General features: G+C 41.3%; 1 protein-coding gene across 2 annotated transcripts in view; it reads right to left on the bottom strand.

Moving 5' to 3' along the window:
* TPGS2 (tubulin polyglutamylase complex subunit 2) overlaps positions 1 to 25,223 on the bottom strand; it is a 66,745-nt gene that overhangs the window by 3,996 nt on the left and 37,526 nt on the right. For both annotated transcript variants that reach the window (XM_032859576.1, XM_032859577.1), the window contains exons 3-5: positions 14,582 to 14,669; positions 13,112 to 13,240; positions 986 to 1,099 (exon numbers count right to left, since the gene is read on the bottom strand). In XM_032859576.1, coding sequence (XP_032715467.1) covers positions 986 to 1,099; positions 13,112 to 13,240; positions 14,582 to 14,669 — 331 coding nt within the window. The remainder of the gene's footprint in view (positions 1 to 985; positions 1,100 to 13,111; positions 13,241 to 14,581; positions 14,670 to 25,223) is intronic.

The raw sequence follows: 25,223 nt of genomic DNA, 5'->3' as shown, positions 1-25,223 counted from the left end.
CTTCCTCAGTGGCCCCCACCCTCCAGTCTCTTCTTCTAAGACTGCCTGTGCAAATGTACATTTCCATCTTAATTTGGCTGTTCCTTTACTGGACTTCCCAGCGCCATGTCCGAAGTCCTTCCAAGCTGTGCATGAAGGGGAACAACTGGACTTCTGGCTCCATCTCCTTATCCACAAGATGAACCAGGCAGCCCTATGATTTGAAATTATCATTCCTTCCAAATCAGCTGCACTTTCCCATGGCAGAGCTTTACCTAGTCTCTTTGCCTGCATGCTTCCCTTACCCCACAATCCCTCCTGCCCCACCCTTCTCCACAACCCAAGATGTGGATGAAAGGCTACTTTGCAAAGTTGGTCCCTCCGTTCTCTAGGGTTAAAATCCTGGCGTCTATATCTTCTCACCCGTACAGGCTGAGAGCTACCTGGAGAGGGCTAGGCCTTGTCCACAGTCCTAGGGCAGGGCCTGAACTGTTGCTGGGGGGCCAGCTCATAGCTGTTGCTCTGGGGCCAGAGCCTTTTCCTCTTGAGTTCTCATCTGAGGTCTTAAGACTGATGTCTACTCATTCAGGTTTTTAGTGTTGTTAACTTGCCTACATAGAGAAGTGTGTAAGAAAGATAATGCTTTTCCGGGATGCTTTTCTGATGTGTGAACCCGTTGGAGGAATGTTTATAGAGGAATGTTATATACAGTCTGTTTATAGAAACAGAATGACTATTTCTTTTAGTTTTTACTCACTTATTTTCCTTTTCCCATTTTTTTCTGCAGTAACTCACAAATGATGACAGCTTAAAAAAAGACTCTAGTGATTGGCCTAGAAGGGAATGCTCAGGGAGGACCAAAGGGGCTTATCGGGTCTTTACATCTCCAAGAGACCTGGCCGCATCTCATGGGTCCAGAGTGGAATGTGCCTTTTGTGTCATGACTGGAGAGGAGGATCATCCTGCCACACCCAGCTGCAGGGCCATGCCTGTCAATGACTCTTACCTGGTTTCCCTCTTTTGTAGACAAGGCAAACCTTCCCATTCCCATTGCAAGGATCCAGCTCAAATATCACGCTGCGAGAATCAAAGTGTGGCTTCTCTGGCTGGTTCTCACTGGCTGCAAACCCAGAAGGTAACAGTTACGTTCAAACATACTCAACTCAAACACATACTTATCCAGCACTGCTAGGGTTGGGGGGTGGGGGAGAAAAACAGAAAAAAGCCTTATCTCAGACATATTCTTAACTACTATCTCCAGTGCAGGCCAAATGAAATTTTTTTAAAGATTTATTTCGGAGGGGGGGTGGCTGGGTGGCTCAGTGGGTTAAAGCCTCTGCCTTTGGCTCAGGTCATGATCTCAGGGTCCTGGGATCGAGCCCCACACGTCGGGCTCTCTGCTCAGCAGGAAGCCTGCTTCCCTCTCTCTCTCTCTGCCTACTTGTGATCTCTCTCTGTCAAATAAATAAAATCTTTAAAAAAAAAAAAAGATTTATTTCAGGGGTGCCTGGGTGGCTCAGTTGTTAAGCGTTTGCCTTCGGCTCAAGTCATGATCCCAGGGTCCTGAGATTGAGCCCTGCATCAGACTCCCTGCTCAGCAGGAAGCCTGCTTCTCCCTCTCTCACTCGCCCTGCTTATGTTCCCTCTCTCGCTATGTCTCTCTTATCAAAAAAAAAAAAAAAAAAAAAAATCTAAAAAAAATTAAAGATTTCAGGAGCAAGTAAGGGGAGAAGGGGAGGAAGAGAATCCTCAAGTAGACTCCCCACTGAGCGTGGGACCCTGAGATCATGACATGACCTGAGCCGAAGCCAAGAGTCAGACACTTAACTGAATGAGCCACCCAGGTACCTCCCCACCCCAATGAATTCTATACTCTGTATGCCCAGGATCTTACCCATGTCTAAGCCTTTTGTCTGGGCTTCTCTATCACAGACAGACAGCGTCACAGAATCTAGGGGACGGTGGCACAGGAAAACAAACTGAACTTACGAGAGTGGGAACATACAAAGGCAAAATAATCTGGCCTGATGTTGCCATCCCTTTTTCCCAGATAACTGCTTTCCCCTTATGTATAGCACTTTATGATCTTTTGATTAGAATCTCTTTTCCTTGGCCTAAAATGTATTTATAATATTTAATATTAATTACATTATAATTAATGATAAGCCTGGTTCAATCAGAAATACCTACCTATCTAGTAATCACATATAATGGCATACCAGAAAAGAGAGCCATTTTTAGAAATGCAAGCATCAGAAACCTTTCCTGCTTCTTTCGTTACAGCCATTATGTAATAATGATTAATATTAGTGAGTGAGGGTGAGAGTTTACAAAACTAGGAGACTGGATAAAACAAAGCCTATAAGAAGGCTATTTTTTACTTGTACATATAGTCATACATATAATTTTACGCAAATGCAAAAATATTTACATTTCTAACTAAAAAGTGCTTTAAACATGGCTTTTCCTTCCCCTGGAAGTTACACTTTAATACTCTTCTTCTTCTTCAAAGATTTTTTTTATTTTTTTGACAGATGGAGATCACAAGTAGGCAGACAAGCAGGCAGAGAGAGGAGGAAGCAGGCTCCCTGCTGAGCAGAGAGCCTGATGCGGGGCTCCATCCCAGGACCCTGAGACCATGACCTGAGCTGAAGGCAGAGGCCCCAACCCACTGGGCCACCGAGGCACCCTTTATACTCTTCTTAATCTTATGTGGTCTTCGACTCATGGAGTGCGACAAGTTCCACCTGTCTTCCCAGCTCTAGGCTGTGGACTAGAAACCTCTCTCAAGTCATAAGCTGAGGTTTCCCTTCTTTATTTACATCTCTCAGGCTCATGGTCCTTCACTGCCCGATGGTCAGTGTCTTGAAATCCATTTTTTTTTTTTAAGATTTTATTCATTCACCTGACAGAGAGACCACAAGTAGGCAGAGAGGCAGGCAGACAAAGGAGGAAGCAGGCTTCCCGCTGAGCGGAGAGCCCGATGCGTGGCCCGATCCCAGGACCCTGAAATCATGACCCGAGCCAAAGGCAGAGGCCCTAACCCACTGAGCCACCCAGGCGCCCCCTGAAATCCATTTTTATGTATCTTCTCTGTTGTTGTTGTTCCAAGGGGGCAGATAAATCAGGTCTGTGATTCCCATCTTGGGTGAAATCCGAAGTCCAGAATGTAGGGTCCCACCAAGCTTCAGCAGCCCTGCCCTGACTGATGCTGACGGGACCTGCCTGAAGGGGAAGAGTATAAAATAGGACCTTACTCAGTGTGGCTCCCTTCTCCCATTTGTAGATGCCACTCCAGTTTCTGCTCATTTTTGGTTATTCTCCAATCTTTTTGGGTCATTGTCTTTAAAGTTTTCCCAGAGTTTATAGTAGTCTTTGACTTGGTAAAAGGTACTCTGCCATTAGCAGGAAGACGAAGTCAGTATTTGAACATTTTTTTTTTTTTTTGTAACACCAAATATGCAATGTCTTAGTTTCTCACTGAAATTTTAGTTTGGGTTTATCCCCATGTGTGCATTACCATTACCGTGCCTAATAATTCACTCTCAGGAGTACCCGTGAATCTCTTTCTTGTTACCTGTTATTTGTGCTGGTTCTTATTCATGGTCGTGTGTTTTTCATGTGCCTAGTTATTTTTTAAAAAGGAAGTATTTTTTTGAAAAATTATTTATAAAACAATTTGAGGTTTAAGATACTATTATCATCCCCCAGGGTGGAATTCTCTTTTTATATAAGAGCTTTACTGAGATATAATTCACCTAGCATACCATTTACTCATTTGAAGAATACAATTTAATGATTTTTATAATATTTACAGTTATATAACCATTAAGATAATCAATTTTAGAACATTTCTCTAGAGTGAATTTGTTTCTGCTATGCTCCTGAGGAGATCAGTAACCTCGAATCATTTTAGTCCAATTTCCAGATTTAACATTTTCTGGGCCACACAGAGGACTTACACTTGAGCCTCAGTCCAGGAGAAAAATGGTTACTTTTGGCTTATTCTGTCTCCTGGGTACTGCTCTTAATGGTGCCAACCTCAAAAGTAGCAAGTTTTTATGGGTGTCATCTTTTGTAAGGTCTGGGCTCTGTTTTATTCCCCTGGTCTCAAAATGGGGCAAATCCGCAGCGTTCCAGCATCTTCATAGCCTGTTGTGAAGAGGGCAATCAATGCACTACAAGTGCTTAAATCTCTTCCCCCCTTGGATTTCTGTCTTCTGGATGTTAATCTGACATTACCTCATCACCTTGTTAGCTCTCTGATGTTTTTAGGGAGGTGGCTTTTATATTTTGCTCTGACTTCTCAGTTGTCTTCAGGAGGAAGGCTTCTCTGAGTTACCTGTCTGCCATTTCCAGAAGAGGAAATTTCTCATCAGTTTAAGTGTGCTCCTAAAAATAACATATAGATGAACTTTGCTTTTTGTATCAATCTAACAGTCTTTATTTTTCAAAAGGGAAATTTAATCCCAGCACATTTAATATCAGGATTGATCGGTCTTGTTTTATTTCTCCTAATGTTTTGTTTCCTAATTCTTATTTTTCCTCCTGTGATTCAATATTCCCTTATTAAGTTAAAAATTTAATGTAGATTTTTATTCATTTAGTGGTTATCTTCCTCCTCCCTATACCCCCCCTTTGCATGATCAGATCAATAGGACTTTACCCTAATTTAAAACAATAGACCATTATTTCTCCTAAACAGTGTGGCATGCAGAATTCTAAGGCCCTCAAGATTTCTGCTCCTTGATATCTACACCTTGCAGGACCTCCTGCCCTTGAGTACAGTCAGGACCTGAGAATATGATGTAGCAGCCACTCCCTTGATTAGCTTACATGATAGGAGACTGTAAGAGCAGACTGCAGAGGCTTTTCCCGCTGGCTGAGAAGTAAACTGCCATGTTGTGAGAGGGTCACGTGGCTAGAATCTAAGGGTAGTCTAAAGATGTTGAGAGTGAGCCCTGGCTAATGGCCAGCAAGAAAATAGGGACTTAAGTCCCAGAACAGCAAGAAATGAGTAAGGCCAACCACTAGTGAGCTTGGAAGAGGCCTCTGGGCCTTGGATAAGATCGTGGTATTAGGGGATACCTTCATTTTAGCCTCAAGACCCTAAGTGGAAGACCTTACTTATTTGTGGCTGAATTCTTGACTCATGAAACTGTTATATAATAAATTTGTGGAATTTTAAAACATTAAATTTGTGGTAATCTATTACACAAAAATAGAAAGCTCAAGCACCAAGGTAATCTTGTTTCCCCCAATAAGATGGTACTATTTCTTCCCTATAGTAGGAGGAGACCTTCCACTTTCTGCTGCTTTTCCTCCTTTGTCCTACATTTTCTACTATTAAGGACCTCAGGAACACTCTCTAGATTACTTGCTAGGGCTGCTGTAACCAAGTACCAAAACTGAGCAGCTTGAACAACAGAAATTTGTAGTCTCACCATTCTGGAGGCTACAAATCCAAGATCGAAGTATTGGCTGAGTTGGTTCCTTTGAGGGCTGTGGGGAAACAAATCTGTTCAATGCTTCTCCCGTGGCTTCTGGAGTTTCCTAGCAAATTATGGCTATCCTTAATGTGTAGAAGTCCCACCCATCTCTGCCTTCATCTTCAAATGGCGTTCTTCCTGTGTCTCCAAATGTCTTCAAGGATGTCAGTCATATTGGATTGGGATCCACCCTACTCCAGTATGACCTCATCTTAACCACTTACATCTGCAATAACCCAATTTCCAAATAAGGTAACATTTATTCTCAACTGGGGGTTAGGACTTCATTATGTGAATTGGGAGGGGGTGGGCATTAATTTAACCCATAATACTTTCATATCTTCCCTTTTTCCTTTCTTTTAGGTTTAGCTGAGACTGTATACAGTTGACCCTTGAACAACACACAGATTGAACTGCATGGGCTCACGTATGGATTTTTTTTACAGTGCTATCAATATATTTTCTTTTCCTTACGATTTCCATAACATTTACTTTTCTCTTAATTTATTGTAGGAATACAGTGTATATTATACATAACAGTCAATTAACATGTATTTTGTATGTTATTGGCAAGACTTCCAGTCAAGAGTAGGTTATTAGTAATTAAGTTTTGGGGGAGTCAAAAGTTCTACTGGGATTTTTGACTTCATGGAGGGTCAGTGTCATTAACCTCCACATTGCTCAAGTATCAATTACAGTACAATATTCCTTGCACTGTGTCCCCCTTTCCAAGAATTTTTTTTTTCTTTTTTCAAAGATTTTAGAGTGAGAGAGCACAGGCATGCCGGGGAAGAGGTAAGGTGGGGGCAAAGGGTGAGGGAGGGAAGCAGATGCCTACTGGGCGTAAAGCCCAATGTGGGGCTCAATCTCATGACCTGAGCCACCCAGGTGCCCCTGTGTTGTGTAACTATTACTTAAGAATTCTTAGGGGGCACCTGGGTGCTCAATGAATTGAACGTCTAATGCTTGATTTCAGCCCAGGTCATGATCTCAGGGTCCTGGGATTGAGCCCCACATCTGGCTCTGCACTCATCAGGGAATCTACTTCTTCCTCTTCCTGTGTCTGCACCCCCACCCAGCTTGTGCTCTCTCTCAAATAAATAAAAGCTTAAAAAAAAAGAAGTTATACAACACATTCCTGTCTAGAAAGACTCCTATCTATTAAGATTAAATGCACCCTAACTCTTTCATGGGAGGTTCACTGATCCCTTCCTTTCCTCCCACATCTTGGGACCTCCATTCAGTTGCATTTGTCTTCTGGTTAGAGTATAAATATTCTTGAAGTTTTACATATCCTTCCATATTTTTTTAAATAAACTGAGAGGTATATGTGGTCTGTATACATAGGATTCTATTTTTACTCTTTGTTGCTCAGTAATGTGTACATGCTTTTTATCTCTAGTTTCCACTGCCACAAAAGAGAAGTCTGGTATCCGTCTGATTATTTCATCACAAGTAATTTATTTTTGCCTAGAAGCCTATAATTCTTTCCCACATTATACAATAGCTAGGTGTCTCTTTTCTCACCAGTTTAACCTAGGTCTCAGAGCCCTTTCAATTTGCAGAGAAATTTTCTTTTATTAGTGTTTCTTCCCTTTCTATCTAGTCTTTTTCTTATGAGCACCTGTAATGACAATGAAAGGACTTCTGGATCTATTTTCTATTTTCTTTTATTTTTTTACGATTTTATTTATTTATTTGACAGAGGCAGAGGGACAGTGAGAGAGGGAACACGAGCAGGAGGACTGGGAGAAGGAGAAGCAGGCTTTTCACTGAGCAGGAAGCCTGATGCGGGGCTCGATCCCAGCACCCTGGGATCATGACCTGAGCTTAAGACAGACACTTAACAACTGAGCCACCCAGGTACCCTATTTTCTATTTTTCTTACCCTTCCACCTTTCCCCTCATAATTTCCCCCTTTTAAATTTATCTGTGCTTTTAAATAAGTTTTGCACTTGGTTTATCAGGCTACCAACTTAAATCTTATTTATATTCTTCAATGTATCAATTGTTCGAGAAATTTTACTTTTCTTCTATAGGAAGCCTTTATGCTGTCTTAAATGTCTCTAACAGATCTCTAACAGATTTACTTATCTCTAACAGAGATCTCTAAATCTCTAACAGATTTACTTAGGTTTTCATGTGTTCTTTAGCAGTTTTATTTGCCTGGTTGTATATCCTGGTATTTTTTCCTGATCATCCACTTTTTGACTATTGAGTACCCTGAGAAAAGTATTTTTCCAATTAGGTATAATAAGACAGGGTCTAACTACTGAACTATTCTAAAAAGTGCAAATTCAGCAGGTGCCAAAAGGCCAAGTGGTTTCTATCTCTATGGGTATGTAGGACAATGTCGTCTCTACCCCTAGCTAGCTATGTTGTCCTTAGCTGAGGGTCCCTGAAATCCTCTCTAGTATCCAGTCCACCTCTATCTTCCAACTTTGTCAAAGGGAGGGAAGACTCAGTCTACTTATTTAACAACTTGTTTGCCTTTGGGTATTCAAAAGCCCCAGCACACACATGAAGCAGATGTGACCTTTTCCCTTCTTGAGGACTCCACACATCTCTGAGTGGTGGGTTCTTCCCAAGGCCTGTCTCTTTCCAGGCTTTGCTCCTGGATCCCTCTAGTACAGGCATAGCTTGTTTTATTGTGCTTCACAGATAGTGGGGCTTTTTTGCTTTATTTATTTATTTATTTTTAAAACACATTGAAGGTTTGTGCCAACCTTATGTTGGTGTTTTGGCACCATTTTTCCAACAGCATTTGCTTACTTTGTGTCTGTGTTACATTTTGGTAATTCTTGCAATATATCAATCTTTTGCATTGTTTGTTATGATGATCTTTGATCAGTGACCTTTTAAAGTTTGAATCCATTCTTTACTCCCTTTCCCCCCATATTTTAGGTACACAGTGTCATACTTCACATAATTTTATTTTGTGAATCCCTTGACTGATTTTTACAGATATTTTTCTTGCTTTTTTTTTTTAAATTTTTTTTAAAGATTTTTATTCATTTATTTGACAGAGAGAGATCACAAGCAGGCAGAGAGGCAGGCAGAGAGAGAGGAGGAAGCAGGCTCCCTGCTGAGCAGAGAGCCCGACGTGGGGCTCGATCCCAGGACCCTGAGATCATGACCTGAGCCGAAGGCAGCGGCTTAACCCACTGAGCCACCCAGGTGCCCTATTTTTTATATTCTTAATTATTGTCTTTCCTTTCCACTCACAGAATCCCCTTTAATATTTCTTGTGGGCTGGTTTAGTGGTCATGGACTCCTTTAGTTTTCGTTTATCTGAGGAACTCTTTATCCTTTCAGTACTTTGACTATACCCTGCTACTCTCTTCTGGCCTGCAAAGTTTCTGTTGAAAAATCTGCTGATAGCCTTCTGGAGTTTCCCTTGTATGTGATGGTCTTCTTTTGTCTTGCTGCTTTTAAAATTTTTCTTTATGACTACTTTTTGCCATTTTAATTACTATGTGTCTTGGTGTGGACCTCCTTAGGTTGATTTTTGGGGTGGGGGTATCTCTGTGCTTCCTAGATCTGGATATCTGTTTTCTTCCCCAGATAAGGGAAATTTTCAGATACTATTTCTTCAAATAAATTTTTTGCCCCTCCCCCCGTTTATCTCTTCCGGTATTGCTATAATGTTGATGGAGTCACTGAGTTCCCTAAGTCTATTCTCACTTTGCATAATTCTTTTTTCCCTCACTTGTTCAGTCTGATTACTTTCCATTACTCTGTCTTCCGGGTCATTAATTCATTCCTCTGCTTCCTCTAGCCTCCTATTTATGCTACCATATGCATTTTAAAATTTCATTTATTGTATTCTTCATCTCTGTTTTAAGGGTCTCACTGATGTTCTCCACTCTTTTCTCAAATCCAGTGATTCTCTTTATGACCATTACTTTAAATTCTCCATCAGGCATATTTTATGTTTCACTCAGGTCTCCTGCTGTGGTTTTGTCCTGTTCTTTCATTTGGGACATATTCTTCTGTCTCATTTTGTCTAACTCTGCATCTGTTTCTATGTGTTAGGAAAGTCAGCCATATCTCTTGCTCTTAAAAGTAATGGCCTTATGAAGAAGCAGTTCTGTAGTTCCCTAAAGCACAGTGTCCCCTGTTCACTGGGACCTGGAGCTTCAGAGGTGTCTCCTATATGGGTTGTGTGTGCCCTTCAGAGGTGTCTCCTATATGTGTTGTGTGTGCCCTCTGTCCTGGACTCTTTTTCCTTCAGTGCAGTCATCTGCAGAGGCTCTCTTTGCCTATTGTGGGCAGTGTTTGGTCCCCAGCCAGGGTAGGGGTATGTTTTAACAAGGTATGCACCAGTTTGCTCGAGAAATGAGACCTACTACCACTGCTGTGAGGAGAGTTCAGCCCCAACGGATCTGTGAAGTATGCATGGTTGGGCACTCAACCTTAGCAAGGCACGATTTCAGGCTTCCACAGGGCCCGGTGGAGCTGTTGTCATAGTCACTGTTGCAGAGACCAAGGGCCTGCAAAATGTGGGGATTGAGAGATGTGGTAGTGGTGAGGTTTGTGCCTGTCTTCTTGACCAAAGTCCTTTGATACTACTCTGACCATTCTGAGGTGCCATAAAACACACCTGCAGAAGGCAGCAAACCTGATAAATGTATGTGTTCTGAATGCATCACTGACTGGCCATTCCCTCTCTCTTCCTCCCCTCAGGCTTCTCTATTCCCTGTGAGACAATAATGAAATTAGGCCAATCAATAACCCTACAAAGGCCTTGGAAGGTTCAAGTGAAAAGAAGAATTGCATGTTTCTCACAAATCAAAAGCTTTGTGAGGAAGGCATGTTGAAAGCTGAGATAGGCTGAATGCTAGGTTTCTTGTTCCAAACAGCCAACTTGTAAATGCAAAGGAAATGTTCTTGAAGAAAATTAAAAGTGCTACTCCACTGAACACATGAATGGTAAGGCAGTAAAATAGCCTTATAGTTGATATGGAGAAAGTTTTAGTGATCTGGATAGAAGATCAAACCAGCCACAACATTCCTTTAAACCAAAGCCTATTCCAGAGCACGGCTAGCTTCAATTCTAAGGCTGAAAGAGAGGAGGAAGCTGAAGTAAAGTCTAAAGCTAGCAGAGATTGGTTAATGAGGTTTGAGGAAAAGCTGTCTCTATAACATAAAAGTCCAAGGCAAACCAGGAAGTTATCTGGAATATCTAGCTAAGATTATTAACAAAGGTGGCTACACTAAATAGCAGATTCTCAGTGTAGACAAAATATCTTTCTGTTAGAAGATGCCACCTAGGATTTTGAAAGCTAAAGAAGTCAATGCCTGGCCTCAACGCCTCAAAGGATGGGCTGACTCTTTGTAGGGACTGCTGCAGTTGGTGACTTTGTTGAAGCCGATGCTCATGGACCGTTCTGCAAATCCTAGGGCCTTGAAGAATTATGCTAAATCAACTCTGCCTGTGCTCTATAAATGAAACAAGAAAGCCCCGATGATAGCACATCTGCTATCAACATGGTTTACTCAGTATTTTAAGCCAATTGTTGAGAACAACTGTTCAGAAAAAAAGTTCAAAATATTACAGCTTATTGACAATGCACGTGGGTCACCCAAGAACTCTGACGGAGATGTACAAAGAGATGAATGTTCTTATGCCTGATAACACAACGTCCATACTGCAACCCATGGATCAAGAAGTCATTTGAACTTATATGTCTGAATATTCAAGAAACATATTTCATAAGGCTATAGGAGCTATAACCAGTGATTCCTCTGATAGATCCAGGGAAAGTAAACTGAAAACCTTCTGGGAAGGATTCATCATTCTAGGTGCCATTAAGAACATTCATGGTTCATGGGTAGATGTCAAACTATCAACATTAACAGGACTCTAGAAGTTGATTCCAACCCTTAGGGATGACTTTGAGGGATTCAAGACTTCAGTGGAGGAAGTAACTGGATGTGGTAGAAACAGCAAGAGAACTAGAATTAGAAGGAGAGCCTGAAGATGTGACTGAATTGTTGGCAATCCCCTGATAAAACTTGTATGGATGAGGACTTGCTTCTTATGGATGAGTAAAGTAGTTTCTTGAGATGGCTTCTACTCCTAGTGAAGAGGCTATGAAGACTATTGAAATCAGCACAAAGGATTTAGACTATCACATAAACTTAGATGATTAAACAGTGGCAGTGTCTGAGAAGACAGACACCAATTTTGAAAAAAGTTTTACTGTGGGTAAAATGCTATCAAACAGCATGGCACAGTATAAAGAAATTATTCATGGAAGGAAGTGTCAATCAATGCAGGAAACTTCATTGTTTTAAGAAATTGCCAAGCCACCCTAACCTTCAGCAACCCACCTCCCCGGTCATTAAGCAGCCATCAACATGGAGGCAAGACCCTCCATCAGCAAAAAGATTACAACTTGCTGAGAGCTGATGATGGTTGACATGTTAGCAATGAAGTACTTTTTGATTAAGGTTGTACACTGTTTTTTTAGAAATCACACTTTAAAGGCCATAACATAGTATAAGCCTAATTTGTATAAGCACTGGGAAACCAATAAATACATTTGCACTTGCTTTATTCGTGTGGTCTGCAACTGAACCTGCGTATCTCCAAGGGATGCCTTGCCTGAACTAGTGTAGACCTGCTTGTGCAGTTGATGGAGAAGCCTTGCATCAGTTCTCTCTGCCAGACCTTCAGTGCAGCCAAGGCCTTGGTATTGGAGACACTAGTTGCTTAGTCAATATTCATTCTCCCTTTCTTTCTTAAACCCCAGTTCTGTTTGAGGGGAAAACACTGGCACAGCTAACCATACTTCCTCAGATTCCCTGCAGCTATGGGTAAACTTTTGACTCTGTTCTGGCCAATGGCTTTTGGGAGGAACTTCTGAGAAAACTATTGTTTTCCTGATAAAAAAGAAGAGATTCTGCCAAAAGACAGTTTTTATTGTTGTTTTGCCTTTCACTCTTCTTTTTCCTCCCTGGTACATAGACAGGAAGCTTGGAGGTACAGCCCACATTCTTCAATGATGAGGATGAAGGCCATATCCAAAGGCTGGTGCAGGAGAAAGCCAGTGGGAGACTTTATTATTGACGTTCTCAAACAGCTGCATCAGCCTCGTTCCAGATTTCTGGTTATGAGAAAAATAAACTCCTATTTAGTTTAGATATTGTAACTGGGTCTCTGACATACGCACCCAAACACAATTCTAATCGACAAAGTCCTCACTTATGTGCAGTTGCTCATAGCTTTTCGCAGCCATTTGAATCAGAGATGGCAAAGAGCCTGGAGGGAGGAAGGGAGCTGCATTTAGAGTCCATGCTCCCTGAAAGCTCTTGATACTGAAATGCTGAGTCAAGTGATCTGTAACATTCATTCATTTACTAAACATTCATTAAGTACCGACTATGTGCCAGGCCTGAAGTGGGTACTGGAAACAAAACAAAAATCTCAACCTTGGCATTTCTTCACGACAATTTCCTTTATGGATACAGGCTGTTTTTGTATGTTATTCCCACGGTCCTAAGGAGCCACAGCGGGGAAGGTTTTGGCTTGGGGAAAGGTACTACAATGCCACAGCATCTTCTTACGGCTTTCAGCATTATAAAAGGGAAACAAACAGGCTAACTTCTAACTCAGAGCACAAGTTCCTTCAGGTTACCTGCAAGTGCGTCATCCTCCAGGTCTGCCAGAGTTGGTGCATTCGGGAGTGAATACACGGAAGACTGGTTGAGTTGCGTCAGTTTTGAGATGCTGTTAATTGCCATGCTGCCCAATGGAATGGTGTGCTCTATGGAAACAGGAGCAAAGAGAAACAGCCTCATTACCATGATCATCATAAGAACTTCTGCCGGAATAACTTAAGCCTGGCTAGTATCCCAGGGCTAAGGAATCTAATGGAAAGTGGAAGGAAGAGGATCAATGCACCATATGCCCCAGAACACCAACCTTTTTTAACAAGAGTCATGGGTGAAGAGACCCCACTGCATGCATTAGGACAGAGTAATCAAGAAAATTTAAAAAGGGGATGCTCAAAAAGAACCCAGAAATCAAGGCTCGGGACCCTGTTTGAAGAGCAAAGGACCAAAAAATGTTTTTGCTCCCCCCTTCCCTTGCATGAAGGGTTATAATTCCCATAGAAGTAACAGCTTTGGTTATATAACTGACCCGTTCTTCTCTTGTAAGCTTTCCAAGATGGAAGATGGCTCCCCTTCTAGTTGTCATTTTTTCATACTCATTGCAGAGAACTTGACAGAAGACTAGGAACCAGCCTTGCCTGATTCCTAGTCTTCTGTGATTAGGGTGTAAATAAGGAACAGGTAACTGTATATCTTCCTTATTATATAGAATCCTTGTCATATAGGATGATGGCCACCGGATGGCATACAAAGACTTAGAAATCCAACTGCTGAAAAAAAACCCAAAGGCAGTGAAAGAGCTGGTATACAGACTATATGAAGTCCAAGCAGAACAGACCATTATGGAGGGAAATACCAGAAGCTGCCTCTGCTGTTGACTTTAACTATCCAGGAAATGACAGAAAGGGGGATGGTAATGGGGACAGCATAAGAAGGCTAGGATTGGGAGGATTAAATGAGAGAAGGTATTAGAAAAATGAGCAGGGACTCATTCATGAAAACTCTGTGACTTGTTTCTTCTCTGTGGGCCACTTGTGAAGGGGCTTGCCTATCTTCATGATGTAGGTAAGGGAAAACCTGACCATTGGTCTAGTCTCTGTCCATTCTCTCTCTCACTCTAAACTCCAAAGGCCATAGTCATGCTTCAAAGAAGGACTCTTGTGACAGAAGGATCGTGATAAGAATGGTTTCTAGACCAATGGAGGAAATAATTCCAATCTAAAAGTTCATGGTAAACATTCAGTAATAAGCTATAAAAAGTGCCTCTAGCCAGCTGTGAGAGAGACAGAAAGGCTTTGGGAATCATCAAAAAAAGGAAACCAGCCAGACTCTGGCATAGTGGATGGTGGGTGAAGCAATGATAGTATTTGTTGGCTTTGGGGGAAAAATCATAGCTTTTGGACACTGCACTTTAGGAGAACTCATGACAACCATCCAGATACCCAAACTCTCAGCCAGAGAAACATTCCCCTACAGCAAGAAGGTTGACTCACCATCCAGCTTCACACTCCATGTCATGTGGAAGCCATTGGTCATCAGGTAAAAATTCTTCACATCCTCAGGTAGCACACAGTTATTTTTCTAGAAATCACAAAGCAGCTGAGTGTTAGGTCAGGACTGAGAAAGGGCACAGGGCTATGCCCCAAAGCAAATGGGGATAATATTTATGTTTTAGATCCCCAAAATGGGAGGATTCTGGTAATCACCTACAAACTCCATTATAGAGTTCTAGTTCAAGATGGCAATATAGAAAGTTCCTGAACTCACCTCCTCCCATACAAACACCAAATCCACAGTTACATATGCAATAATTCCCTCTGAAAGAAATCCAGAAGCTGGCTTAGCAACTCCTACACACTGGGTGAATGAGAAGAAAAATGCACATTGAAGTGGGTTCAAGAGGCTGAGACACAACTCACCATAAACCCCACCACTGTCACTGGCAATACACAATCAGGAGATAATTCACAAACCTGATCTAAGGAGGAAAGGGTGTGAACCCTATATCAGGGCACGCCACCTTTTAAGATCTGCATCTGAGAGATGAGCTCCCCAGACACCTAGCTTTGAAAGCCAAAGCGGCTGGCTCCACAAGATCCACAAGGCTATAAAGCAAATTGAGAAACAGTTCTTGAAGGGCTTGTGCATGCAGATTTCCCATTCCAGGGCCTTTTGTAGAGGCAGCCAACTGAAAGTACCCAGACTTCTTGTGAAAGCAGATTATTTGTTTATCTCACAGCATCCGCCTGAGTGACAGTTACCTAATTTCACACACATCTAGGGGCCAACAGAAATACTGCCCAGGGAACAGGGAGTCTGGAGGGCATCATCTCCACCCTCTCTGCCTTGCTCCAGGCCAGGAGTATCTCCCAGAGAAGAGCCTGTGCACCTACCTGATAACACTGGCCTTTGTATCTACTGACTAAGGGACACCCCTTGATTACTCGGTTCTGGTGGCCAGGGGGCTTCCATTTCTAGGTCCCACAGGACTATAACAAAGAAATAGTTCTGAATCGGCTATCCCACTGATAAAGAATAGTTGGAAGAGAGGCAGGTAGGGACAAGCCCCCTCCACACCCCTAAAAGGAAACTGTACTTTAAAGGATTTTACACCACCCTGGAAGGAGCCCTTCACCCTTTCCCCTGTGACAGAAAGAGGACAAAAACCTGATTGCAAGACAGGTGCATGGAGGGTTCGTCAGATTCAAATAGCCCATCACAAAGCCCATAAAACCCCCTAGACTTAGAAACTCCAGTGGCAACCCTCTCAGCTCCGCTCCCTCTTTAGGAGCTTTGTACTATCACTCAATAAACCTTGCTTTGCTGCCTAACCACTCCGTCTGGTCTATCTCTTCATTTTTCAAAGCAGTGTGACCACAGACTGTGGGAAGGAAAAGAAATCCTGAACCACACCATGGCGCAGTACAGAGGCAGCGGACAGGAAGGCCAGTCTTTCCATGAAAGAGGCCTATTAGTAGATCTTTAAAAGCTGTGGCCCAAAGGTCTGTCCTCTGCCCAGAACCAGGAGGCCTGTGGGCATCATGTTCGCACTATCCCTCTGCCATGCTCTGGGTCACCAGCATCTCTGTGAAAGGACCTATGTAAATGTATGGCACTCTGTCTTTTTTTTGGCTGCCACCTAGAGGACACAGCTCTCAATACCCCGGCTCCGGTGGCCAGCAGGGCTTATGTTTATCAGTTCAATGGGACAGTAAGCAAAGAGATAGCTCATGACTGGCTATCTACTAGTGTAGAGGGACCAGAGAAAAACATTCATTTACTAGTCTTCCCTGAAAGGTGTATAAAGTTGACCCTTAAACAGCACAGGTTTGAAATGTGCAGATCCACCTCTATGGATTTTTTTTTCCAATAAAAACAATAATGTATTGTACATGTATTTTCTCTTACAATTTCTTAACTAACATTCTCTTTATTCTAGCTTTATTGTAAGAATCCAGTGTATGATACATAAAACATACAAAGTACATGTTGACTGTTTATGTTATCAGTAAGGCTTCCAGTCAACAAGTTTTAGGGAGTCAGCTTATAGGTAGATTTTCCACCATGCAGAGGGGCTGTTGTTCTTAACCCCCTCATTGTTCAAGGGCTAAAAAGCTGCTGCCTGAGGGCCCAGCTTCCAACCAGCCTTATCTAGGTGCTGAAAGAGATCTTCCCCTTTGGAACAGGACAGGTCTCAGCAAGTCTTCAACCACTGGGAGTCATTAAGGACAAAGAAGGTTGCCTGGACAATCACAAAGGTTTGAGAGACAACAAAGAGTAAGGGCAAGGTTGAACAAGGTTCATTCACCTCCAGCATGAGACCATGCCTTCCAGACTGGAAGAAGTGGCTATTTTACCTAATGCACAGAAACCAAGGTAGAGAAAAAAAAGAGTAATACATCCCAAACAAAAGAACATGATAAAACTTCAGAAAGATCTTAATGAAATGGAGATAAGTGATTTACCTAAGGGTTCAAAATAGCAGTCACAAATATGCTCATGTTGAGCTCAACAGAGAAATGAATGAACAAAGTGAGAACTTCAACTAAGAGATACACAATATAAAAAAGTAACACACAGACATCCCAGAGCTGAGGGATACAATGATTGAACTGAAAAATACAATGGTGGGGTTCCAGAGCAGACTAGATGAAGTGGTAGAGGGGTCAGTGAACTCAAAGACAGGGTAGTGGAACTCATTTAATCAGAGCAGCAAAAAGAAAAAATTTAAAAGAGTAACGATACCTTAAAGGATTTATGAAAGAACAGAGAGCAAATGAACATTAGCATAAAGGGGTCCTGGGAGGAGAGACAGGGAGAAAGGGACACAAAACTTATTTGAAGAAATAACGGCTGAAAACTTCCCCAACCTGGAGAAGGAAAGAGACATCCCACATCTGGGAAGTGCAGAGTTCCAAATAAGTAGAACTCAGAGCCCCACACCAGGACACAGAATTATCTAAGGAAAAGGAGACTCTTAAAAGCAGCAAGAAAAAAACCAACTTAACTTACAAGGGAAACCCATAAAAGACTAGGAGAATATTTTTTCAGCAAAAACTTTGCAAGCCAGAATGGAATCGCACAATATATTCAAAGTATAGAAAGAAAGGAACTGCCAACCAAGAATACTCTATCCAGCAAAATTATCCTTCAGCATTTAAGTAGAGATAAAGTTTTCCAGACAAGCAAAAGATAAAGGAGTTCATAACCACTACACTGGCCTTACAAGAAATGTTAAAGGGACTTCTTTAAATAGAAAAGAAGCCACAGCGTGTGAAAATTAAGAAAAAAATTTCACTGGTATAAGCAACCATACCCTGATGGTAGTACATCAACTACTTATAAAGCTAATATAAAAGTTAAAAGGCAATGGTAGTAAAATCAGTTATATCTACAATAATCAGTTAAAGGATAAACAAAATAATACAAATTGTGACATAAATACAAAAAATGGGGAGGGGCATAAAAATGCAGTGCTTGTAAAATGTGTTTGAACCTAAGCAACCCTCTACTTAAAATAGATCGCTACATACAGAGGGTGTTATATGTGAACCTCAGGATAATCACAAACTAAAAATGATACATAAAAAACAAAGAGAAGGAAATAAAGTCACCAAATCATAAGACAACAAGAGAAGAAAGGAACATGAAAGAATTACAGGACAACCAGAAAACAATTGTGGCAGTAAGTAAATATTTATCGATAATTACTTTAAAGGAGGTTGGGAAGAGGGTGTAGGAGGAGGACCCTGAGTTCATCCCTCTCATGTTTACAACTAGGTATCATCCACATCCAAGTCAATGAACAAGAGAGTGATCAAAGGCTGGAAGAAAAAACCCCACAGCAAAATATAGAGAAGAAGCTGCATCTGAAAGGTTAGGAAGGTGAGAAAGGTGGAAGGAGGCTTAACCCCCTTAGGAGGTAGGTAGCTGCATGCAGGGAGACAGCAGAGAAATGGACCCTCATACCAGGGAGCTCACACGGGGAGGCCTAATCCCCATAAAGTTTGGCTCTGAAAATCAGAGTTGCTTAACTGTGTAAGTTTGTATAACCAGTGGGACTTAGAGCCAGCAGCTTTAAAAATCAGCTGACTCAGCACTGGGAGAACTGGGACAAGCCAAGTAGAGGCAGTCCAGCCAGGAGGGCAAGGGACAGCGGCCTGCAAGGAAAGACAATATAGAGACAGCAGTTTACACAATACCAGGAGCAAATGGGAGACAGATCTCTTCATACAGATTTCAGAGCATGTTGGGGGACTTCTCTGAAAATGAGGGAGATGGTAGGTGGAATTTTCCTCCCCCTACTCACCAGCATAAACACAGGACCATCTGTGGGAGGCAGAGCTGCACAGACACTTGGTACCTAACCTGCTAGCAGTGTGCCATGCTCACAAGTTCTCCTGAGGACTTGCCCACTCCAAGCCTGGTAGGTTTGGCCCTGGGATCAGGACAAAGTTTGTAAAACTTGTACATTCCTACCTAGCAACCAGTGGGTCCACAGCTGCCATCAGGCATCCCACCTAGTTGCCGCATGCCCCCAGCTACTGTCACTTGCCAGCCTCAGGTGCACCCAGCCATCCCTGGGCATTGTAGCCGAGCTTTCATGCAACCCTCAGGTGCTACAGTGCTTCTACAAATCTGGCATAGAACTAGTGGCCCAGTGCAAATTTTGCTAATGCCTAGTGCCCTGCCATCAAGTTCCCTTGCAGGCATATACATCAGAGCTGGACTGCCCGAGTCGCACTAATACCGCAGTGAGCAAGGAGAGCCCAGAGCAGGCAGAGTCAGTGCATATAACTACACTGAAAATAAAAGTGACTCAGACACAACAGCAGGATATAGGCAACACACACAGGATATCCTCCTGAAGTGCCAAGTTCAGATGAACAGGAGAGACTACACTGCAACACACGCCAGGACCTCTTCTTCATGAAGTCACTACTTTCTTTCTTTCTTTAAGATTTTATTTATTTGAGAGAGCACATGCACATGCATAAGGCGCAGAGGTAGAGGGTGAAGCAGGTTTCCCACTGAGCAGGAAACCCAACGTGGGACTCGATCCCAGGACCCTGGAATCATGACCTGAGCTGAAGGCAATGCTTGACTGACTGAGCCACCCAGGCACCCATAAAGTCACTACTTTCAAAAGCAAAAGACATAGGTGACCTTCCTAACACAGAAATATTTACAGAGAGGCAGAAAAAATGAGGAGAAAGAAAAATTTAACCCAAATTAAAGAACAAAACAAGGCCATGGCCAGCAATCTAAGTGAAACCAATATAAGTAGCATGTCTAATAGAGAATTTAAAGCAATGACCATAAGGTTACTCACTGGACTTGAGAAAAGAGTGCAGAACATCAGTGAGACCCTTAACACAGAGATAAGGAACATAGCAGAGATCAAGGGCTCAATAAATCAAATGAGAAATACACTTGATGGTGAACAGCAGGTTGGAAGAAACAGAGGAGCAAATTAATGACTTAGAAAACAGAGAAATGGAAAATAATCAAACTGGAAAAAAAATCATGCAAAACAAGAATAGACTTAGGAAACTCAGTGACTACATCTAAAGTTATAGTATGAATATTTTAGGAGTCCTTAAAGAAGACAGAGAAAAGGGGGAAGAGAATTTATTTGACAAAACAATAGCTAAAAACTTTCCTAATCTGGGAAAGGAAACAAATATCCAGATCCAGGAGGCAGAGAAAACTCCCATCAAAATCAACAAAAGCAGTTCCCCACCAAGACATATTATCAATAAATTAGCAAACTGGGGTGATTAAAAAAAAGCAGGAAGACAAAAGAAGACAGTCACATACAAGGGAAAACCTAGAAGGCTAGGAGGGAATTTTTCAGCAGAAACTTTCCAAGAAAAAAGGAAGTGGCATTCAATGTGCTGAATGGGAAAAATCTGCAGCCAAGAATAGACTATTCAGTGAGGCTATCATGCAGAATAGAAGCAGAGAGAGTTGCCCAAACAGAAAACTAATGGAGTTCATAATCACTAAACTAGCCCTAAAAGAAATATCAAAGGGGACTCTCTGGGTAAAAAGGAGAGACCAGTGACAGTATAGAGGCAGAAAGCACAAAAGCAGTGAAAATGAATATTGCCGTAAAAAAAATGAGTCAAGGAATTCACAAGATAAAAGGATGTAAAATAGGACAACATATACCCAATACATGGAGAGGAGGAGAGTAAAGAATGGGTCCAAATGTAAACAACAATCAACTTAATATACACTGCTATATGCAAAAGAGATTATATATAAACCTAATGGTAACCATATATACCAAAAGCCACCGGTAAATATGCAAAGTACAAAGAGAAAGAAATCCAAATTATAACTAAACAAAACGAGCAAAACATGAAAAGCAAGGATCAGAGAAAATCTTCAGAAATAACCACAAAACAAGTAATAAAATGGCAATAAATACATATTTATCAATAATTACTTTGAATATAAATGGACTAAATGCTATAATCAAAAGGCACAGTGGAGGGGGGCACACCTGGGTTGCTCAGTGGGTTAAGCCTCTGCCTTTGGCTCAGTTCCTGATCCCAGGGTCTTGGAATCGAGCCCCGCATCGGGCTCTCTGCTTGGTGGGGAGCCTGCTTCCCCCTCTCTGTCTGCTGCTCTGCCTACTTGTGCTCTCTCTCTGTGTCAAATAAATAAATAAATAAAATATTAAAAAAAGAAAGACACAGTGGGGCAAAGTGGTGGAAAACCAAGACCCATCAATATGCTCTCTATAAGAAACTCATTTTATCCCTAAAAACAGTGGCAGATTGAAAATGAGGGGATGGAGAAACGTCTATCATACAAATGGATATCAAAAGAAAGCTGGAGTAGCAACACTTACATCAGACAAAATTAATTTTAAAATAAAGACTAACAAGAGGGGGAGGAGCAAGATGGTGGAGAAGTAGGATACCTAAATTTCATCTGGCCCCAGGAATTCACCTAGATAGTTATTAAACTGTTCTGAACACCTACAAACTCAACAGGAGATTGAAGAAAAGAATAGAAGCCATCCTATGAACAGAAAAGCGACCACATTCTGGAAGGTAGGACATGTGGAGAAGTGAATCTGAGACGATATTTATGAAGATAGACCATGGAGGGAGGGAGCCTCTGTCAGCCAGCTACTGGCAAGTGATAGAGCAGTGAAGCACAAAATGAGAATTTTTAGAAGTCTGCTCTGCTGAGGGACATCACTCCAGTGGCTAAGGGTGGAACCCTTGCTGGGACAGTGTGGTCTCAGGACCTTCGGGATCACAGAAAGACTTGATTGTGGTAGAGCTCCTGAGTATCAGAACGGGGAACCTGGCTGCAAAGATGGAGCAGAGGAGTGGACTCTCAGTTTGGGGTTCCATAAACCATGATCTGTGGCACAGCTGGGGCACTATTCTTTGTGCAGGGACCCAACAAGTGGCAGATCTGGGGAGACACCCCTTCCCTCCCCGGGGAGAAGCAGCATGGGTGTGTACTGCAGGAATCTGCTGAGTTTGAAAACTCCAAACGGGATCATGTGCCAGACAGAAATGCTCAGTCACAGGCCGGGTGAATGCGGAGTGCAGCCGGAAACCAGGGAGACAGAACTGACTGACCACTTTTTTTCTTAGGGCCCACTGAGGAGTGGGCCCCAAGTTCTCTGCTCCTCAGAGTCCAGAGATTGGGAGGCCACAGTTTTCATTCTCATGAATGAAACTGTGCACTAAATATGGAAAGCTTTCAGGGAACAAAAGCTACAGAGCAAAGCTGAACAGATTACTTAGCCCAGCCCCTGGCAAGGGCGGTGCAATTCCGCCTCCAGCAAAGACATTTGAGAATCACTGCAAGAGGCCCCTCCCACAGAAGATCAGCAAGAACATCCAGCCAAGACCAAGTTTACCAATCAATAAGAACTGCAAAACTCCAGCACTTGAGGAGTACAGTGCATAGAATTCATGGTTTTTCCCTCATGATTCTTTAATCTTTCAAAGTTAATTTTTAAAATTTTCTTTACTTTTTTCTATTTTTTTTTAAATTTTTCATCTTTCCTTTTTCAACCAACATCTTATCAATTCGTTTTTTAAAATCTTTTTAAATTTTCACTTTTACAGTCAAATTCTACCCTTTCATTGTATTTAACCTTATTTTTGTATACATATATATATAAGATTTCTTTTTTTTAAATTTTGGGATACAGTTTCTTCCAGCAGACCAAAATATACCCTAAATATAGTGTATGGCTTTGTTCTAGTCTACTGCCTGACCACATTCTCTTTTTTGTTTTTTGTTTTTCCTTTCTTTTTTCAACCAACTTATCAATTCCTTTTTAAAAATCTTTTTAAATTTTCATCTTTACAGTCATATTCCTTCATCTTATTTGCCCTTATTTTTGTATATATTTACATGTTTTTCTTTAAAAATTTGGGGGACAGTTTCTTCTAACAGACCAAAATACACCCAAAATTTAATATGTGGTTCTGTTCTATTCACCAGCCTGATCATACTTTTTTTTTTTTTCTTTTTCTTTTCCCCCTGGTTTTGGGTCTCTTCTGATTTGTTTACTGTGTATTTTTCTGGGAGTCGTTTTAGCATTTTGTTCTCTCATTCATCTATTCTTCTCTGAACAAAATGATAAAAAGGAAAAAACCATCTCAAAAATAAAGAAGAAGAGGCAGTATCAATTGCCAGGGACCTAATCAATACGGATATTAGTAAGATGTCAGAACTAGAGTTCAGAATGATGATTATGAAGATATTAGCTGGGCTTGAAAAAAAACCATAGAGGATACTAGAGAATCCCTTTCTGGAGAAATAAAAGAATCAAAATCTAACCACATTGAAATCAAAAAGGTTATTAATGAGGTACAATAAAAAAATGGCAGCTCTAACTGCTAGGATAAATGAGGCAGAAGAGAGAATTAGTGATAAAGAAGACCAAATGGTGGAAAATAAGGAAGCTGAGAACAAGAAGGATAAATACTGGACCACGAGGGGAGAATTGGGATCCTGGAAGAAGAGAAAGAGGGGCAGAAGGTATATTGGAGCAAATTATAGCAGAGAATTTTCCTTAATTTGGGGAAGGGAGCAAGCATCAAAATCCAGGGGGCACAGAGAACCCCTCTCAAAATCAATAAAAAAATATGTCAACACCACTATAGCTAATAGTAAAACTTACAGGTCTCAGAGACAAAGATAAAATCCTGCAAGCAGCAAGAGGTCTGTAACATACAACAGTAGAAATATTAGATTGAGAGCACAGTTACCCATAGAGACCTGGCAGGCCAGAAAGAACTGGCATAATATATTCAGAGCACTAAGTGAGAAAAATATGCAGCCAATAATACTATATCCAGCTAGGCTGTAATTGAAAATAGAATGAGAGATAGAAAGCTTCCAGGATGAATAAAACCTAAAAGAATTTGTGAACATCAAACCAGTCTTACAGGACAGATTGAAAGGGGTCCTCTAAGCAAAGAGGGAGCCTATAAGTAAGATAGACCAGAAAGGAACAGAGACAATATACAGTAACAGTCACCTTACAGGCAATACAATGGAACTAAATTCTTATCTTTCAATAGTTACCCTGAATGTAAATGGGCCAAATGCCCCATCAAAAGACTCAGGGTATCAGACTGGATTAAAAAAAAAAAAAAAAAAACAAGGCTCATCAATATGCTGTCTGCTAGAGACTCATTTTAGACTCAAAGACACCTCCAGATTGAAAGTGAGGGGGTGGAAAACAATTTACCATGGTAATGGACATCAAAAGAAAGCTTGGGTGGCAATCCTTATATCAGACAAATTAGATTTTAAACCAAAGACTGTAAGATAGAGGAAAGACAGTATATCATAATTAAAGGCTCTATCCAGCAAGATGATCTAACAATTTTAAATATCTATGCCCCTAACATGGGAGCAGACAATTATATAAGCCAATTAATAACAAAATCAAAGAAACACATCGACAACGATAATCATAGGGGACTTTAACATCCCCCTTACTGAAATGAACAGATTATATAAGCAGATCCACAAGGAAATAAAAGTCTTTAAATGACACACTGGACCAGATGAATTTCATAGATATATTCAGAACATTCCACCCCAAAGCAACAGAATACACATTCTTCTCTAATGCATGTGGAACATTCTCCAGCATAGATCACATCCTGGGTCACAAATCAGGTCTTAACAGGTAAGAAAAATTGGGATTATTCCCTCCATATTTTTGGACCACAATGCTTTGAAACTAGAACACAATCACAAGAGGGAAGTTGGGAAGAACTCAAATACATGGAGGCTAAAGAGCATCCTACTAAAGAATGAATAGGTCAACCAGGAAATTAAAGACAAATTAAAAAAATTCAGGGAAACAAATGAAAATGGTATCACAGCTGTTCAAAATCTTTGGGATGCAGCAAAGGGGGTCCTAAGAGGAAAGTTTATAGCAATACAAGCCTTCCTCAAGAAACAGGAAAAGTCTCAAATACACAACCTAACCCTACACCTAAAGGAGCTGGAGAAAGAACAGCAAAAAAAAAAAAAACAAAAAACCAAACAAAAAACAAACAAACAAACAAAAAACCAAACAAACAAAAAAAACAAACCCTAAACCCAGCAACAGAAGAGAAATAGAAAGAT

The sequence above is a fragment of the Lontra canadensis genome, unplaced genomic scaffold (genome assembly GCF_010015895.1).
Source record: "Lontra canadensis isolate GAN:19392208 unplaced genomic scaffold, GSC_riverotter_1.0 scaffold17, whole genome shotgun sequence".
In the NCBI taxonomy this organism is placed as follows: domain Eukaryota; kingdom Metazoa; phylum Chordata; class Mammalia; order Carnivora; family Mustelidae; genus Lontra; species Lontra canadensis.
Note: the sequence above shows the minus strand (reverse complement) of the source record. Positions and strands in the feature narration are given on the sequence as shown.